The sequence below is a fragment of the Pteropus alecto genome, unplaced genomic scaffold (assembly GCF_000325575.1).
Source record: "Pteropus alecto unplaced genomic scaffold, ASM32557v1 scaffold1001, whole genome shotgun sequence".
Lineage (NCBI taxonomy): Eukaryota > Metazoa > Chordata > Mammalia > Chiroptera > Pteropodidae > Pteropus > Pteropus alecto.
The window spans coordinates 215,021-235,531 of NW_006431443.1; the positions used below are offsets into that span (position 1 = coordinate 215,021).

At 40.7% G+C, this 20,511-nt stretch overlaps 1 protein-coding gene across 1 annotated transcript in view; it reads right to left on the reverse strand.

The window, feature by feature from the left end:
- STIM1 (stromal interaction molecule 1) overlaps positions 1–20,511 on the reverse strand; it is an 88,287-nt gene that overhangs the window by 24,600 nt on the left and 43,176 nt on the right. The window contains exons 3-4 of the mRNA XM_015597839.1: positions 10,613–10,724; positions 7,232–7,347 (exon numbers count right to left, since the gene is read on the reverse strand). Coding sequence (XP_015453325.1) covers positions 7,232–7,347; positions 10,613–10,724 — 228 coding nt within the window. The remainder of the gene's footprint in view (positions 1–7,231; positions 7,348–10,612; positions 10,725–20,511) is intronic.

Below are 20,511 nucleotides of genomic sequence, written 5' to 3' on the forward strand. Positions count from 1 at the left end.
TATACAACAAACTGTTAAATTGTACACTTGAAACTTACGTGATTTTATTAATCAGTGTCACCCTAATAATTTTTAATTTAAACAAACTTTCACACAATTGTAGCAAGTATGTTTCTCTGTTACATGCAAACATCTTTCACCTTGAAGATGCCTATATCCCCTGATCTAGCCTGGGTGTCACTGTAAGAGTTCCAATGTCTGAGCTTTCCCCTTAAACAACATCCTGGGAGCTGAGTGTGGCACTGTCACTAGGACAGGCCTTTAAAGTTAAACATAAAGCCTTATGTAGAGAAATTCTTGTGCCATCAAAGAAAGCATGCTGCATACAAAATGCGTTATCACAGAATTACAAAAGAGATCCTTGTAAATTAAAGTGCTTAGAAATGTCTTACAAATCCGGTAGGTAATTAGAATACGGATGCGGAATCTGAGGAAGAGATAAGAGCTGGAGAAGTCCCAAAGTCCTAAAGGAACCCATGATGGTTAATTTTATGTATCGACCTGACTGGACTAAAGGATGCCCAGATAGCTGGTAAAACATTATTTCTGTGTATGTCTGTGAGGTCATCTTCATAAGAGATTAGTATTTGAATCAGAAGACTGAGTAAAGATCATCTTCACTAATGCAAGTGAGCATCATCCAATCATCCTGAGGTCCTGAATAGAACCAACAGGCAGAGGAAGGGCAGATTTGCTCTCTCAGCTTGAGCAGAAATATCCATCTTCTCTTGTCCTCTTATCAATGCTCCTGGTTCTCAGGTTTTCAGACACAGACAGAGACTTTACCAACTGCCCTCTGGTTCTCAGGCCTTTGGACTTGGACTGAATTACACCACCAGCTTTCCTGGTTCTCCAGCTTGCAGACAGCAGATCATGGGACTTTTTGGCCTCCATAATTATGTGAGCCAATTCTTATAATAAATCTCCTCTTATACATATCTATATACATATCCTTGATTCTGTTTCTCTAGGGAACCCTGAATGATACAGAATCTATATAGTGTCAGAAAAAGAGAGGAAAATCAAGAGTCTAGTATATGCCTAATCAAATGTACTTCTTCCCATCATAATCCTATTCCCATTCTTCAGTTCCTACTACCTTCCCAGCTCACCACAGTCCACAGAGATCCTTCCATTCCTTCTCCTCCGAACTAGGATTCCCTGATTAACCCACTCTTTGGACAGGTAAACATGGATTATCTCTTGCTATCTTAAGGACTGCCTTATGTGTTTTTCAGCTTTCATGTCAGTCACCTTCTTTCTAATAGTCTGTGAGTTCTTCAGGGCTAGACACAAGACTTATTTCTATCTCCGTAGTGCCATACTCAGCATAGAGCCTGATAAGAGCAGATACTCAGCAAAGGCGGAAAGCAGAGAAAAGGAGAAAAAAGAAGGGAGATTTTAGCAGAAAAGAGAGCGGTGTACATATAAAATGCACGTGTAGGGCAAATACCAGTTCCTAGGGACAAGAAGAGTATGGCCAGCTGTCCTACACACAATCTCAGCTCTCGGAAACCACCGTGTACCCAGGGAACAGAGCCCGGGCAGATAGACGATGGAGGTTTCAGGAGAGCAGATGTGGCTGGCTAGGTGAACAGAGCTAACCCAGGAAAGCTGGCTGGGATCTGAGGAGCCAGAGGGTGGCAGAATTCCTAGTCTGAGTGCTGTGAACAGATTTCTTAGCAAAATGAGGTCAATTGTTAACACAATGAGGCCTAAAACAGGGGAGGAGATGTAAATTAATGAGATGCTGACATGTTAACAGAGTCAGGGGTAATGGTGAGAATTTTCATGATAACAGTTAGCATTGAGAAAGTGATTCTCCAATCATTATCTCTTTCTGGAATCCCCTCTCCCAATCTTTTCTCTCCACCCTTTTTACTGCCCACAATACCCTGACCCTGTCAGATACAGATATTCATTCTTTACTGCCAAAATGTGTGCTAAGAATTTCTGCTGTCATTTACTTAGCCTTCTGTGCTGAGGTGTCTGTTTAACCTATAAGAGCTATTCCTGGGCCCTCTTTCCTCCTGGTTATAGCCCCCAAAGTGCTTTAACTGCCTCACATATCCAAAGATGCTTCATAGGTAGCAGTTCTCCCCACAGCCAAGCTGGGCCACATTTTTCTCCCATCTCCCCTCAGTCCCATAGCTCTGGAGAAGCCCAGCCTCCTTCTGTATAACATCTTGCATACATCACCTGGCATCTCTTCCTTGCTAGGCCATATGCTAAGTGCTAATGACAACTAAACAAAGCTGTTTCTGCCCTCAAATAGGTCCCAGTTTAAAGAGTAACAGACAGGAAAACAGAATGTTATTTTAAAAAGCAGGTACAGCAGGCTGTGGCTTCCTGGAGGAGAATAAGAAGGAAGGGTTGAGAATGCCTTGGAAGAGGCTGGAAAAGCATCCTGGAGAAGGCTTGAAGGTTGAATTGGAACATAACAGAAAGGACAAAGAAAGGATAGAGCTGACAGAGACCAGAGAAAGCTTTGCAGAGAGGCAGCCACTCGTGCTTACCAAGGACTTTTCTCTATTATCCGAGCCACAACTTTCCCAACCCAACAATTACTCATAGGTCTCTCTCTGCACCCTTCTCAATACTGCTAAAAGTACAAAGGGCACAGTAGCCCCTAGCCCAGGACTAACCACAGTAGGCATACTGTCCACTAAAAATAGTAGCTATCATTTTTTTAGGGGAAATTGGGGCATAGAAAACCTTGAGTATATGCTCAAAGTCACAAAACTTCTGAGTGATAGAGCAAGTTTGCTTGATTTCAAAGCTGGAACTCTTTATATTATATCTTGTTTCCTCTAACAGAAGTAGAGGGTAGAATAATAGAGTAGAAAAGAACACTGAAATATAAGTTAAAGACCTGGGTTTGAGTCATGGCTCTGCCAATTAAAAGCTGAAAGACCTCTAAAAACTCATCTCATCTCTCTGAGTCTCAATTTCTCTGAGAAATTATCTACAGGAGAAAAAGCCCCTCCATGAGTGATCTGCTCCCCCAGAGTGAGACCTCGGCTTAGGCCTCAAACAGAACACTGCCTTTGGGCCTTTATTTCTCAGAGCACACCCAATACCTGACCACTGGCACTGTCAGGGGCACTCTACAGGGGTCATTAAGCTTAGAGTCAACTTTGCAGGGTGGAAAAGACTGTAAAGGGCTATGTGCCACTCACTCTATGGTCACACAGGAGGACTGAGATGTCTTCTGTCAGAAAATGGACGCTGGGGTGGCCCTGTGCTGAGCCAGTCTGATCCCATTTCCCTCTTCCCAAGCTCTGAGGCTGCTATAGGCAGATGGATCCTGCTCACTCAACAGACACTGCTGGCTACTGTACAACGAACCTTTATTTTTGAGATTTCTCGCATCTCAGACCAATAGCAGGGTTTTTATTAAGGCTGGGCAAGGTTGCGATGGCTGGCAGCTGTACCTGGCCCAGATTCTCTGGGGTGTTTATCTACTCCAGAGCCTGAGAACCATAGCCCTAAGAACTCACGCAGGTATAGAACGCAGGTCAGAGCCAGCACAGGCCCTTACTCTGAAGTACTGCATGGGTGTTGGACAGGGAACAGCACTGAACCAGGGATGTTAGTCCGTGCTCAGATGGGAAAACAGAGTCTGGGGGGAAGTAGATTCTTTGCAGGTGCCCACTAGGCATGGTCCTATGATCCCAGCCATGCAGAAGTCTCCTGGCAAAGAGATTCCTAGTATTTTCTTCAGATTCTATCTGGCAATTTTCAAATTTTTTATTTAACAAGCATCAGTAGGAAAGTGTAAAAAGAATATTTACCATCAGGATAGCTGCTGTATTCCAAAATCTTAGCTCCCAGAAGTATACCCAGCTCTATCTGAGTCCTTGAATGAGAGAACCTGTAAGAGTCTTAATGACCAGGCCTATTTTACAGATGAGGAAACCCAAGTTTAGGCAGGAGAATTGAATTGCCATAGGTCATTTGATAAGGCAAGGGCCAAACACAGAAGTCCTAAAGATACAGGATATAGACAGCCGTAGGAAAGAATAGACCTCCTGTCTTTTACACAGTACCTTTATCAACCAAAGAGCTTTTTTTTCCCAAATCACAGAACATCACAGCTGAAAGGAATCTTAAGAATCCATTAGCTCAATTGTTTAATGATACAAATCAGAAAACACACCCTGAGAGAAGTGATCTAAACAAGGTCACACAGTGAGTAGCAATTTTGAAGAGACCAAATTTTATAAGTCCTCTATATGAAAGTCCAGGAGTTACAAAAAAATCTAGATGTACATGATGATGATAATGATGATGCCGACAACTGGGATATAATTCACATACCTAAAAATTCACTCTTTTAAATGTACAATTCAGTGGTTTTAGATTATTTACAAGGTTACACGACAATCAGCACAATTAATTTAAAAATATTATCATTACCCCAAAAAGAAATCCCATACCGACTACTAGTCACTTCCCATTTCCCACTCTCTCCAGCACCTGCCAATCACTATTTTGCATTGTCTACAGATTTATCTATTCTGGATATTTCCTATAATTGAAATCAAACAGTATGTGACCTTTTGTGTCTGGCTTCTTTTACTTGGTGTAATGTTTTCCAGGTTCACCCAGGTTTCAACCTATATCAGAACTTCGTTCCTTTTCATGGCTAAATAATATTCCACTATATTTGTATACCATAACTTGTTTATCCATTCATCCACTGGTGGACACTGGCTTGTTTCTACCTTTTGGCTATTGCAAATAGTGCTGCTATGAACACCTGTACATGTACTTGCTTCAGTACCTTTTTTTACAATTACTTGGGTACATTCCTAGGCAAGGAATTGCTGGGCAATATGGTAACTCTATGTTTAACTCTTCGAGGAAAAACCAGACTGTTTTCCACAGTAGCGGAACCATTTTACATTATCACTAGAAATGCACAAGTGGTTCTAATTTCTCCACACTTTTCCCAACACTTGTTATTTTCCATTTTTTTTTCTTTGTTTTTGTTTTTATTATAGCTATCCTAGTGGGTGTAAAGTGTCTTCTTAGCTCTAATACCTCCCTGTCCTGTCTATCTCAGAAATGAGTTTTCTGCTGACTTCTGACCTCCCTTAGGTTAGGTCACATGCAACCTACAGGCTATATGAAATGAGCCTATGAGAAAATATCTCTGTCTTGGTCTCAGTCTAACCTGCTTCACTAGGGATCTTGCTGGCTCTGACCTCCTGGACCCCGTACTTTGTACTCTGGTTCTCATGCTCCAGCCCTAGCTGGTTTTTCCTTGCTTACTTTAACCTCCAGTATCTTATGTACCCTTTCAGATATGGTAAATCTCATTTTGATACAGTCTGGTAATATATCATAGAAGACTGATGAAAACTTTCAGGCTGCTGAAGGCCTCCCTTCCTGAGGAGTGACAGAGGAAAGCCTTCGCAAAAGTAGCCTAGCCTTTACTGCTGGGTTCGGTTCTTCTGGTGTAAGTATTCTTGGTGGTGTATTATAAAGAGAGGAGTGTGAGTTGTTAATGGGGACAGTTTAATAAGGCCACTACCATCTTTTAAGACTCAGCTCAAGAATTATCATCTCCATAAAGATTCTTGGACTCTGACTGAAAATTCCTCCCTACTTTGTGCTCCCAACTCAATTCTGGAAAGACCTACACAATAGCTATAATACTGGGTTTGCTGACCATTTGCTCTATTTGTTGATATAGACGCACCTGCATCAAGACATCAGCTTGGACACTTGTTGAAGCCAAATGCATAGACAGGGAAATGCTATACAATAGCCGCCCTTATCTGCAGTTTTACTTTCCAGTTTCAGTTACCCACAGTCAACTGCAGTCCGAAAATATTAAATGGCAAAATTACAGAAATACATAATTTACAAGTTTTAAATTGCACATCATTCTGACTAGCATGATGAAAATTTCACGCCGTCCCTCTCCATCCTGCCTGGGACATGAATCATCCCTTTGGCCAAGATATCTTCACTGTATATGCTACCTGCCCATTGGTCACTTAGTAGCCTTGCTAATTATTAGATCAGCTGCAGTGGTATTGCAGTGCTTGTGTTCAAGCAACCCTTATTATACTTAATGCCACATTTGTATAATTTTAATTATAGCGTATTGTTTTAATTGGTCTATTATTGTTGTTGCTTCTCTCTTACTACATCTAATTTATAAATTAAACTTTATCATATATATATGTATACATAGATATATATATATGTATCTAGTATATACGGGGTTTGGTACTATCTGCAGTTTCAAGCATCCACTGTAGGTCTTAGAACATAGCTCCCATGGATAAGAGGGGACTATGGTACTGCCTCTGACCCTGCTTGCCAGCTACTTCTCTAGACCGGTTCTTGACACTATACCATTCTGCTGCTGGCACCCTCAACCCATGCCAATAGCTCCCAAAAGGCAGGGAGTGGATCTTAAGAGTCTGTTTGGTCAAAACTAATTTTCTAAGGAATCTTACTACTTTTGTTCCCCCTGAGTTCACTTAGAATAAGAAAAAGGATATCAGAGTTAGTTGTTGCCACCTAGTAGGTCTTCAGCAGCTAAATTCTCTCAACTAACTACTGGCTGAAGAGAATATCTTTCTTTGGGCCTGAGTGTGTCTCTATTGCTTTAGTGAAAGCCTACTTAGTCCTCTTTGGTTGTCCAAGGACTTAAGATGGCCAGTAATCAGATCATACATTCTGCATACTCACAATGAGAGCAAGGAAAAGCTAAATAGCATTCAGCCCCTTATGAGTTACTTTTATCCTTGAGTATACCTTACATATTTCAGCCATTGCTTTCTTGCTCAAGTTGCTTCCTCCACCTAAAATGCCCTCTCCTGCCATCTTCATGGAATAAAGCCTTACCTTAATGGCAGAGCTCACATGCCACCTCTTCAATAGTAAGCCTTCTCTACTCCTCCTGTGTACCTCATTCCTTCTCTACAACATTCATTTGATCCCTTTAAGGCAGAATATGACTCATCTGGGTCTTCCTACAAGGTCCAGCACAGCACTGGCACAAAGCAGATATTTTCTTAATGTATTTAATGAAAAGATGTTGATATCTGGCTGGACCAAAAAGTAAAACCATTTCATATATCAACATCAGTGGAAAAGGTGGAGGCATTGCCTTGCAGGTGTGCCAAGGAGACCCAAGGCCTCAGCCCAGCCACCCCAACAGCCTTGGGTTCCATTGCACATCAGCAGCCCTTCTCTCCACATGACTCACAGAGAGGAGGCCCAAAGAGCACTGTGTCTAGAGCCTTCAGCTGCAGCTTCTGCCGATGGCTCCGGTCTGTCATCTTCAGCACAGTCCCTGTCATGGTGGTGTTGGTTACAGCAAGCCTGTTGAGGCAAAGAGTAGGCGCTCAAGTTTCCTGCCAGCAAAGCCAGGAAGGATCTTGGTTAAATTACCCACCTCCTCCAGGAACACTTCCATGACTTTGAGCTCTTGGTGACTGCTCCCCTCTGCATTCTAGAACACAGAATCTACACAAGTAGATCTCAACAGGGACTATGCAGGGACACATAACATTTACCAAAAATTTGTTCACCCCTCTCTTCATGTCTACCATTTCTTGAACATCCTACTCACTAAAGATTATCTATTTGTGACCATTCCCACACTCAATTGTAAATTTTCTATTGTGCCTCCCCTTGTAGGGATTATCACTATATATCTGTCCCTACACTCCCACCATTTGTAAATGCAGTCTCCTGCCCAGCCCTAGTCAGAATGTCATGCTACATGACCCAGTGATTCTGGACCTCTGAATTATCCTAATCCTAACCAAATTAAATATATTTAATAATGAATATATTTAATAATCATTAACTATAAACCTGCTGATGACAAACACTGCATCTATCTTATTAGCTCATATCTGAGTCACTGTAATTTACTCCCAGATTGCTGTAATTTTTTTATGACCTTCGACCATATTGTTAATGATAACTCTTTAATAAGAGATGGCCTATAAACAAGAAAATGACCTCTGAAAAACTGGACTTTATTTCTCTTCTGCTGGAACAAAGTGGGTATAGGAGGAAAAGGGTATAAGATATGAAAGATTGAAAACCACTGGTCTGAGTCCCACAGTGAGCATTTATGACTATACTACTCCATATGGTCAGTGTTCTTCTTGGAAGCATAGCTTTGTTTCCCCAAATAAAAAGAAGCTTCTGACATCACAGTGTGTGTTTATACTCTTGCCTGGGCATGCAGAAGTAGCTACTTCCTTCTCTAGTTCTGGGAAGCAATTAAGCCCACTTACAAGAGAGGCAATGAGACACTGGTGGGAAGTGGAGGTGGGAGGGGTAGAGATCTAGTTTCTGGTTTCAGCTCCTATCATTGAGTGACTCATTTGTCCAATCATAAGCTGCTTGGTCTCCCCCAAACCCTGCACCCCCAACCAGGGGCATCAGTTTCCTTCTGTGTAAACTTATGTAAAGTCAGATGCCTCCTATAAGCCTGAAAATTCTTAGGGATTCTCTTTAGACAGTTTTACCAGTGTACTGGCTTTCATCTGACTGATCAAAATAAGTATCATCTTTTCTATATAGTCTATCTGTCAAAGAAACCTATGGACTTGAATGCTATCTACTTCTAAGCAATGAGAGAAATGAGAAAGGAACTAACATTTACTAAGCAACTACTCTGTATCTCATACTATTCTGAAACCTTACATACAATACCTCATTTAGTTCTCATGACTTTAAGAACTCAGTTTTACTATTAGCTCCACTTTACAGATACAAAAACTGAGACTTAGAGTTGAGTCTTGCCCAAAGTCACATAGCAAGTAAGTGGCAAAGACATGAAACAAACTTAAATCTGCTAGATTCTTTCCTTATACCATGCTGCCTAGTGATTGGGCCTAGAACCACCCCCTACTTCATGCACTAAAGGCTCCATGCTTCCTGCTGTCACTAAGGTGCCACAGTTTGGCTTCCTCCATTCCTGAGCTTAGCCTAGCTGAGTCTGTCTTAGATCTAATCCTAGCCACAGGAGAGCTAAGTGAACCCATTACTTGAGAACTGACTTCTTATCTTATGCTTTACAGTTTTAATCCAACCCATAGCCACTTCTCAAGATGAAATGGTCCAGTGATCCATAAGGCAGTACTGTTATTTCCATGGGTAATGAGAAAGAAACCTAAATCCTGGAACTTCATGGTCAGTCATCTATGCAATTGCCTGTCTCTTCCATTAAATGTGAAGTTCCTAGAGGCAGATGTGAGGTCTAATGCATGTCTTTGTCCTCAGGGCCCAGGAGAGAGCATGGCATATGGTAGGCAGTTGGTAAGGTTTTGTTAAATAGAACTAAAGATTTCTAGGAAGTCCATCTTCAATTACATGGGGCAAGAAGAAGATGCAGTAAAGAAAAGCAAGGCACTTAGAATCAAGCAGACCTGGCTCAAATCCCATTTACCAGTTGGCTAAATCATAAAATATTTGAAATTCAGTTTGTTCACCCAAAAGTTGGGATAGTAATTCCTTCCTCCCAGAATTGAGAGAATTAACTTAAATAATAAGTAGGAAAGTACTCTATAAAGAGATGTACAAACATCAAGATTATTACTCTTTCCAGAGTAGGGAGAAGCTGTGAAGAGGAGGCTACAGGCAGCACAGGAAGGAGCAGCCAACTCAGCTAGGGCTGGACAGCAGTGGCCAGTAGCTCTGTGTCTGGAGACTGCAATGTATGGGCATTCCAACAGCTTCCCCTTCTCCCTTCCCCTTTGCTGAAGCTCATAACCAGATGCACATACGTGATAAGATGACAGATTATACACAATCGGCACTTATCAGACAGTGAGCCCTTTGAGGGCAAGGGCAGATTGTTGTAATCTTTATGCCGAGCACAAGTACTTGGCACAGAACAGGTACCTAGTAAATATTTATTGAATGAATAAGTAAATGGATTAATGACAGATGGCACTAATATGACACAACAAGAAGTCCAAGTAGTACTCTATCCCTTTCCCACTCCCACCCCAAGCCCTAGCATACTGTGCCTATGAAGGAGGCAGAGTTAAGACACAACAGCTGTTGAAAGAGTCATTCCAGAGAGGAGGCTCAGCCCAAAGGTAGGGAGGCTAAAAGAGCCCCCAAGGCTCCTGGGCAATAAAAGAGGCAGCTGCTAGGGGGAAGACAGCAAAAGAAAAGAGAAATAGCATAGGCTATGAAGTCAGCCCAGATCTAGTTCCAAATCACAGTTTTGCTTCCAACTAGTCATGTGACCTTGGAAAAGTTATTTAGCCAGTTTCATCATCTTTATAGAATACCTACCTTATAGGAGTGATATAAGAATTAAATGAGATACTATACATAAAGTGTTGAAGTAGAGTTCCTGGCATATACTAAGCACACAATAAATGGCAGTTATTAGTACTATTCCCAGTATTGATAGAAATATTAAATAAGAGAATGGATGCTAAATACCCATCATGCTTTATAGCAAGTGCACAGTAGATGTGAGAAGAGGAGAGGTCTATAGATTCCACCCTAAAAAGGGTAGAACCTCATTTAACCGGCCAGAGCAACCTGAAAGTAGGCTGACCCTAGTCCACTCCCTGTGCCCCCAAGTCAAAGAACCCAGTCTCCTCCTGACCTCGGCATGGCATGGCCACTGAGCTGCAGCTTCCTGAAGGTCTCCTCATACTGAGGCAGCTCCACATATGTGATCAGCCACTGCACCACCTCGTCCACGGTCCAGTTGTATACTGTAGGATGAGACAAACAAAACCATGACTCCAGAATGCCAAGCACTGCTTACACAGATGTGAAAAGTCTAATGCATGTCTTTGTCCTCACAACCCAGGAGAGAACATGGCATATGGTAAGTACTTGGTAAAGTTTTGTTAAATAGAACTGAATATTCCATGAAGTCCATCTTCAGCTACCTGGGACAAGAAGAAAATGGAGTGAAAAAAGCAGAGCACTTAGAATCAGGCAGACCTGGTTCAAATCTCAGCTCTGCCAGTTTGGCTAAATCATAAAACATTTGAAATTCAGTTTGTCCACCCAAAAGTTAGGATAGTAATTACTTCCTCCCAGAATTGTGAGAATCGACTAATAAGTAGGAAAGCATTCTATAAAAGAATGTACAAATATTAAGATTATTACTTTCTCCAGAATAAGAAGAGGCTATGAAGAAGATCACATTCACTCAGTCACATTGGCCTTACATCTACCACATGTTTATCTGTTTAACATCTCTCTCTCCCATAAAATCCTATGCATGAAAGGAATACACACTCTGTTTATTGTTTATATATGTATACATATATACACATATGCATGACATAATATACACATAATATAGGCTTATATAGAGAGATGGATACGGATGACATCACTTAAGCCCTGAGTCGGAGCATACCCGTAGATAGCCCTATTCATAGATGTTTCAGTTTTGTGCAACATGGCAAATAACATCATCACTGTATGTGAACCACTATAACTAATCATTCTTCAATATTATAATGTTGTGATGTTTAAATGGATAATTATAAAAATAATCCTTGAAAAATAATTTTAATATTTGTGTAGTATTTAGACACATAGATAACAAATTTATCTCCACACTTTGTCAAGAGTCAACAATAAAGAAAGAAGTGAACTTAAAACACAAGGCACAAGTTCAAGGCAAGTGAAGGTCAAATGACATCATGATGTATTATATAAATCAAAGCTGCATTGTAGCTTGAATAGAGAAGGATGGTAGGAGGACTGAGTCATCAGATGGCACCCAGCAATACAGGCATGCTTAACTTAAAGAGTCTAGGAGCAATTGAGTTTCGGCAAAAAGGTGTCATTTTATTGGATTAGAAGTTTGTTTTTATTTAATGTATAAATCTGTTTTGCTTATATTTGTATACAAATTTTATACAGCAACTGAAACGTCATTTTATGTTTATACACATTTAAATAACACTATAATGAAATAATTTAAGTCAGCATCACAAGTCTGAGATAATTTCCCTTACAAAGAATGTGTACATTCAAGTTTGAAAACTACTGCTGTGAGCAGTAAGAAGACTAAAAAATTTTGAAGTCATATGAGATGGTGAGATTCACCACCCTCCTCTCTTAAGATTTATCAGAATGCTAATTTCCCATTAATAATTAAGAAATATTAAGGTGTGTATCGTGTCCTATTCATTTTTGCTCACCCCGTTGTCTCTAAAATGGAGCTTCATATACAGTGGCATCAATAAGAATTTACTCAAAGAATGACTACCCTAGATGAGGAGTTCTAGAAATGTTCTGACTGTGGGCCTCCAAACAATAATCTCCTTAGACTAATGTACAGCTCATGGGGACAGTTAACTTCTAAAATGCTTGTCAAAAAAACAGGCATTCCTCTGGTAGGCACACCTCAGGTCTTAGGTTGTTTCTGTCATTCTCACATAAGCTAGAAAAGTTGAAAACTTGGCCCTGGCTCTTCATTTTCCTTCTTCCCCTACTATGGAGCCCAGCACTGGTTCAAAATAGACACTCAGAAAGACATCCTGAATGAAATCAAGATGAAGGCAAAAATGCTCCAATCTCTTGATATCCTCAAGAAGCTTCTGGAGCTCAGGAAGAAAGTTCTGAAGCCAAGAAACTTCGGAGGTAGATTAAGTTATTTGCAGAGGCACAGGAGGGAAAAAGGGAAAGGTGCCAGGGGCTGAAATGAAGCAGGTATAGTGCCCTAAAGCTGCATCCTAGAAGGCAAAATCCTAGAGGTTTAGGTGAAAGGTGCCTAGTCATTGCTTGGTTAAATTTCTAATTCCAGACTAGAATACATTGGAGGGAAGAAACAAATAAATTTCTAAGAGATATGTTCAAATCTTAGGGTTTGGGAAAGGAGGATGACGGAGCTGAGGTTAAAGAAGCATTACAGAAAGTAGAATGTATTAGTCATTATTCCTGAAAATGAATACATAGCTACACACATTACAAATGTGGTCATTTACTATGGTTGGAAATGTCAGGTAATAAAGGCATAGTAGAGTGACACACAGACATGAGGCAGACAGACAAGTGCTAGCCTGAAAAGTACAGAGAACACACTCCTGCCACACTGCTGCCAAAGGAGCTCGGCCTCATCCAAGACAAAAGGGCCCTTTCTGCTGAGCATGTGGAGTGGAAAGGCCACTTTTTTATTGCTAGAAAGGCCTGAGGCCAGTGGTGTTACAAAAGCCTTTTGTCTACTGGGAGGACGTCTTGATACAAGCCTGAACATAGACCTTTGGCATGCAGGAACTCCTCTATCTGCACCCTACACTGTAATGGAGACAGGCAGGAGTTACTCTAGACCAGAGTTTCTCAATCCCTGCACCATTGATATTTTAGATGGGATGCTGCTTTGTTGTAGGGGGCTGTCCTGTGCATTGTAAGATGTTTAACAACATCTCTGGATCTACCCACAGGACGCCAGTAGCATGCTGCCAGTCATGACAATCAAATATATTTCCAGATACTGTCAAATGTTTCCTGAGGGACAAAATTGTCCCCAGCTGAGAATCACTGCTCTAAACACTACATTAGGTGAGGCAGAGGGTCCTATAAGGGAGGTCACTGTAATCCAGTGAGATGGACTCTGAACATAGTAGGCCCTTATGTAGCTAAGCTGTAAGGAAAAGGGATAATGGTTTCAATATGCCAGGCCAAACCTCAAGGCAGTTGTTTTTTGTTTTCTTGTGTGCTCTACATATCATTCTGTTACCTAGGCAAATGCCTTACCTAGGTAGGGCTTGGCAGCATGGTGTTGTTTAACCAGAGTTACTGCAATCTGAACAAAGTAAGCTTCATTCTTGTCAGACAACAACTCTGTGTCTCAGCATGAAGAGCTCACTTAAGAGTCAAGTTGATATATCAGAGTCCTTTGTCCCTAAAGTTCAAGTACCTAAAAGTTAAGTCTTGTTCTGCTCTCTCATTCCAAAAGAGAAAATGAACAGATTCCTAGGTCAAAGTCAGGAAGAAGGCAACTGCAGGTACAGAGCGCTGTGGCTATCAGTGAAATGCTACAGCATTTGGCAAGGAGAGCTTAGTAAAGATACAGGCTCCAAATGACTCACAAATCCAAATCCTAGGAAGACAGTCAAACAAGAGATAGTCTTCAAAAGTCATCAGTCTCTTATTCTACTGAGCCTGTCCATGTAGCCCCTGAGAGATCAAAGACTGTAGAACTCTGGGCAAAATGACAAATGGTTACACAGAATCAGAGAAGGTCAACCCCTGGAGTTTTCTGCAACAAATAGTCCTTCATAAGGGAAATGAACAAGGTGACTAAATTTGTAGTTTCCAACCTTTTTAGTGACGTAATCTACTTGTAAAAAAACTTGAGCACACATTACCAATATATGAATATCTGTTTATAAATTAGATACATGTAATGACATTAGGAATATTGTAAAACATAAAAATTAAAAAGTGAGATAAAAATAATTGCAATATAAATACAAACCCAAGTATTTTCTTATGGCTCCCCAATCGACCATCTTGTGTGGGCCCACTTGAAGTGCACATACTGCCACTGGAAACTACTGGACTAACAGTCTCCCTCATCCCAGCATAAATGACCTGAACTTCACAGCCCTCCCTGGGGGCTGCCTCTGCAGTAGCTCTTGACTTTGCAGTCCTCATCTAGCATGGGTTCCTTACAGCATTTACTTATTCATCCTTGAACAATGCTCTCAGACTTCTAGGTCTTTGCTATTTCCATAAAAGCTCTTTTCCCTCTTCTTGGCCTACTAAGCACCAACTAATCCTTAAAACCTAGCTCTAACTCTTTACTTGTTGAAACTCTTTGGAGCCCATTTCAAAATCCCCTCTTCTAAAACCCTCCAAATAAGTACGAGGTCTCTCTTCTCTACTTACTTAGCACTTTCTTTATACAGACTTCTTTTCTAACATATGTTATACTGTTATTATTTAATCACAAATCTTTCTTCTACATTACATTGTGAGTAATTTGGTAGAGAACATGTCTTTTCCATTTATGTATTCTCCAATGTCTAACACAAGGCTAGATCATTCTAAGTACTAAGTAAATTTTACTGAATGGACAAAAGAATAGATATAAATGAATGAATGAACAAATGATGGCCATCTGTGGGCCATCTGTGCCAGGTACTGAGAACAGAGCAGTGATCGAGACAGAGATTCCTACTCCCATGTAGCTTACTACCTACCAATACCTGTCTCTAGGGGTTGTTGAATTAAATGAGTCCATATTTTTGAAAATGCCTGGGATTTAATATAAACTCAGTAATAATTGTTTATATATATATATATTTATTCAAAAAGGGTAGATGTTGTGGTCAGAATCTGGGTGGATAGAAATATAGGCCTATCAGAGAAAAGAAACATGAGCAAAGATAAGAACTATAAACTGTGAAGACTGCTCAGAGAACACTGAGTTTGTCTGAGGTTCAACGGTTACACATAGGAACAAGGAGACTGAGGCATTATTGAAGTCAAGTGATAGAAGTCTTTGAAAGAAGGTGCTCTCAAGCTTCAAAATCATTTATTCATTGGAAAAAAGAAACACCTGTCAAGCACCTAGTACTACTTGCCATGCACTGCTCTTGGAACTAGGAACATAACAATATATAAAGCAGAGTCACAGATCCCTGATGCTCAGGGATCCGAGACAAACTAAAACACTATAAACAAACAATTATATGTTGGATAGTGATGAACACAATGAAAAAAAATAAAGCAGGGTAAGAGAATAAAGAGCAGTGCTATATCAGATCTGATCAGGAAAGGCCTCTCTGATGAGGTGATATTTGAGCAGAAAATGAAATAAAGGTGTAAGCCAAGTGACCACTTGGGGGATGGACATTCTAGGCAGGTGAAACAGTAAATAGTACTCCTTAGCACTTGAGTTATAATGATACCTCCATGGATATACCAGGGCAGATCCTTGGCCTTAGCCTATCCCTTCTCTCGCCAGAGAAGGAATAAGCAGTAAGAAATGGGCTCCTGAATCAGTATATCTTTCCCCTAATGGATCAGTGGTAAACCCCTCACTTACTTTTATGGATTCAAATCCATATCCCAAAAGAATTATATCTGGCAGGAAGGTTGCCAGTGCTTTCTTTGCCTCTCCTTCATACACTATTACTTAGTTGGTCACTCAGTCAGTCTCTGGTCAGCCTTTGGTCAGCCTTTTGGTCAGCTAGGCAGATATAGCACAGTGATTAAGAATGTGGGCTTTGGAACCAGGTGCCTTGGTTTGAATTTGGGATGTGCCACTTACTAGATGTAAAACCATGAGCAAGTTGCTCAACCTTTCTGTGCCTCATTTTCGTTACGTATAAATTGGTGAGAATCAGAGTTCTATCATACAAGTATAGTGAAGATATGGGGAGCTCCTAGCATACAGTAAGGGCTAAAGAAATATTAGCTATTATTATTGTCACCATTCATTTATTCATTCATTCACCAAGCTTTCACTGGCTACTACTCTAGCAGGTCCTGGGTGAGTTACTAGATATAGAAATCAATCTGTATGATCTCCATCATAAAGGGCTCTCTTCTAGAGAAGGAGACATACAAGAAAATAAATTGCTATAATATAGAATGATAGGTGCTATGTCAAAGGAATATATGGGGTGATATGTGAGCACAGAGAAAGAAGTGACTGAGTGAGTTAGAAAAGGCATCACAAAGCCTAGCTTCTTATCTGGCTACTCTGGATACAGAGCACTCCAAGAGACCTATAGAATCTTACCAAAGTGGCTCTTCCTAAACATAGTTTGTGATCTAAACCTATGATTTATCTCTCTGTTTCTTTCTGGCTCTCACTGACAGCTTGTCATCTGTGCCTAGAGTGAAGCAGAAATCTTACTTTTCTAATATGATGTCAATATCAAGCCCTGAACCATCACTGCAAAAAGAATCTGGCCCTTGGGCCTAGGCTTCATGCACTAGGCCCACTAGACTATCTGGCGAAAACCAGGTCTATGCTGCTGCAGAGTCTAAGAGAACCTAGGCTTCGGAATATTGAATAAGCCAAACAACTTGTATAAGATAACACAATGGTAGATCCAAGGACAAACTTTTGTCTTCCACATGCCTACTTGTGCCAGGCCCTGTGCTAAGTGTTGAGATATAGAATCATAGAAGGTAATGCCCTCAAGCAGTCTGGTGGGAAAACAGGCAGGGGAACAGATCATTGCAATTATGAGCTAAGTACTGCAATGAGATAAGCATAAGAGCCTGTGGGAACACAGACAAGGCACCTAACCCAGACTGTGGTTTCCAGGGAAGATTTCCTAAAGAAGGGGATACTTTAGTGGAGTCTTAATTGTCAAGTATGATTTAACCAGATCAACAAAGGAAGAAGGACAGGAGAAATAGTGCATATGAAAGCATCAAGGGATTGTGGGGGTCCAGAACCAGCCACCGCAGGATGCTCCTGACATTACTTTGAGCTAAAGGCAATTTTAGCTTCAGGCTCAAGAGAAACTTCTGCCCCACCCCACCCCCCACTCCTTAGCTACCTAGAAGAATTTGGATCAGAGGCCTTGCCCACAAGAGATTATCAGAAATAACTTCTTTTGATCTATCTATAGGGCAGGGCAAACTTCATTTACTAAAGGTCTGCTCTTCTTATCATCCTGCAATGACCTTCTGAAGCCCCCAAGGCACCCTACCTCATGGCTAGCTCAGGATGTCTTACATACCTCAACCCCTCTTTCTATCTCTGACTCTTATATATGCCAAGTTCCCGTGCATGCAATATTAAATTTGATATTCTCTTGTCAATCTGCCTCCTGTTGATATGATTATTTGGCCAGCCAAAAAGAACCAGAGGAGGAAAAGGAGTATTTTTTCCTCTCCCCTACTGTCTTGGAACTGTGAGCAGGATCATCATTGGCTGGTAAAATTCTTTACTAGCTGAGAAACTGCACCCTTTGGCTGGAAAAACTGCTTCCTCCTGAGGACCACTGCAGGCGAAGGGTTCCTGGGACAGCTGACTAAGCTGGCACAAAAAAAGGTAAGACTTCTTACCATTGTCAGCATCCTCAAAATCTCTATCTGTGGCAGCGAGGCAAGGGGGGTGTCCAATAAAATGAGAGTGCTGAGAAACTTTTTTTCTCTTTCTAAATTTACATTGGCAGGAGAAAATATTTGTGGAACTAGTTCCTTGGATTTTAGTGATTCGTAAATTTGGTAGAGCACTCTTGGTTTTATTGATCCATTTCCTCCTAAAGACAGTCTCTATTCTTTGTGTGTCTCTGCCTGTTGTGCATAAGAAAGAAAATCCATAGGGAAGGCCAAGTCAAACCTACTGAATGAGAGTTTCCCTTTTGTCCTGTTCTAGGTCTTGAGAGCTTCAGTTTTCTTTTTTTGACCAATGAGAATATTTTCTCCCTGCCCCCATCACCTAGAGGGTGCACTTAGCAGTGACACTTTGGTGTTCCAGTCAGTTAGAATAGGGCTCTGAGCTCTCTGTGTCCGGCCATGCCAAGCACTCAAGAGACTTTTGTTTCTTAATTGTCTACTCTGTCTGAGGAGTGAAACTCCTTTGGATCATGGGGGCTTTCACCATCTGTGCCCTCACCAAGGACATTTCTTGCATCCATAGTAAAAATTTATTCTAAGCCTGGAAAGTTACTCCCAGGTCTTTCCATAAAAAGGCTTATTGGGTTGAGTTGCTATTGGAATAAATATACTAAGAAAGATCCTACTTGTCAATGGATCTTTTGAATTAGAAAAACTTCTTTATTTAAAAAATTTTTTAGAGAATTCTCCTTCCAAGCAACTGCCTTATTGGTATTTATGGGAGGATCGAATTGAATGGAAAACATGGAAAAGTATAATAGATAGGTTTAATGGATGCCTTGATAAAATGAAAGAACAAAAGGCAGACTTAGAACAAAAATTAAAAACCAAATCTAATGCAAATCCCCCTACTCCTCCCTCTTATAATCTCAATTATCTCCATCTTCTTGTCCCTTACCCTACAGGAGATCTTTTGGATCTCTGGGTGTCTGGTATAAAACCCCCATCTCAAAACCCAGCTCAATCAGCTCAGCCAGATCTTAAGACTCCAACTTTGCCAGAGAACACCCAGCTGCGTCTTTTAACTTCCCTTTCTCTAGATGTCCTGGATAGCATTTGATCTTTTAAATTATAAAACCCTCTTACTGCTGCTCTCAGAAGATCCAACAAATTTAGAGAGGAATTGGAAAGACTGGTGACTATTCCTAATCCTATTCACAGAGACCTTGACTGGCTACTAAGGGACATTCTTCCAGCCCATGATTACACTGTAGCTATTAGACAGACTAGAAGGCCTCCTGGAGGAAATTCTCCTCATAGGGGAAATAAATGGCCAGACCTTCTCCCAGGTTCACCTACGCTGAATGTTTTATACAAACTTTCCAAAGACACACAGCATTAAATCCAGAAGCCCCAGAGCACAGAAACCTCTTAATATCTGCTCTTGTGGGAAACTTTCTCTCTGCTATAACAAATTCAAAAGAGCATGGTTGGCTGGTCAGGGTAACCAATAACTGTGATAATGGAGGCTGCCATATAATTCTTTGAGAATAATTTACAGGAAAGGGTGGGGGTAGAATTAAAGGCAACAATTCTTGCTCTTCACCTTGAATCTTTAGAGAAGCAAAAATATAACTGAGAATAAATCAAAGTCCACTCAGAGCTCTTCCTATTTGTCTCCAGACAGTTGCAGATATTGCAAGAAACTAGGACACTGGAAGATAAATTGTCCTGCACTTAAGACAGGAAAGTTTGAAAAACAACTCCCCTAGGTTCCAGCACTTTCAGAAGGTCCATTTTTCTCCTTTTGAGAGACAATTTTCCCTCAGATCATGGGTTCAGCTGATCCTCACTTACATCTCAGAGTCTACCATTAAACTTAAAGTAGAGGATCAGGAACTGGATTTCTTAATTGACACTAGTGCAACTTTCTCTACTATCCGTTCAGAGGGTCTGTCACCTCTGATTCTATTCAAGCTGTTGGAATCTGGGCAACCTATTTCATTGCCCATATCTCAGCTCACCTCAATATCATTAGGCCTTCTTAACATGCATACTTTCTAGTTTCAAACAGCTCACCAGCAAATCTCCTTGGCAGAGATTTGTTATGTAAATTTAATGCCACTATAAAATATAATGAAAAGGGCATTTTTATTTCCTTGCTCTCAGACCAAGCCCCAAATTGCTTATTTTCTTTATTAGAAGCTCATCCTGATTTAAATTTCTGTGAAGATGAGTCTTTAAGAGCTATCCCATTTCCATCAGTAGCCCAATACCCAATCTCTAGGGATGCAGAGTGAGGAACTGCATCTATAAAAGACTCCTTCTTGCAACAGTGTTCTGGTTTTTACTTCTCCGTCTTATAACACTCCAATCTTGCCAGTAAAAAAGGTAAATCTGACTCAGATAGGAATCAAATTTATCAATTTGTACAGGACTTAAGAGCAATAAACTCTTTAGTAATTCCTCACCACCCAGTGGTCCCTAATCCAGCTATTATTCTTA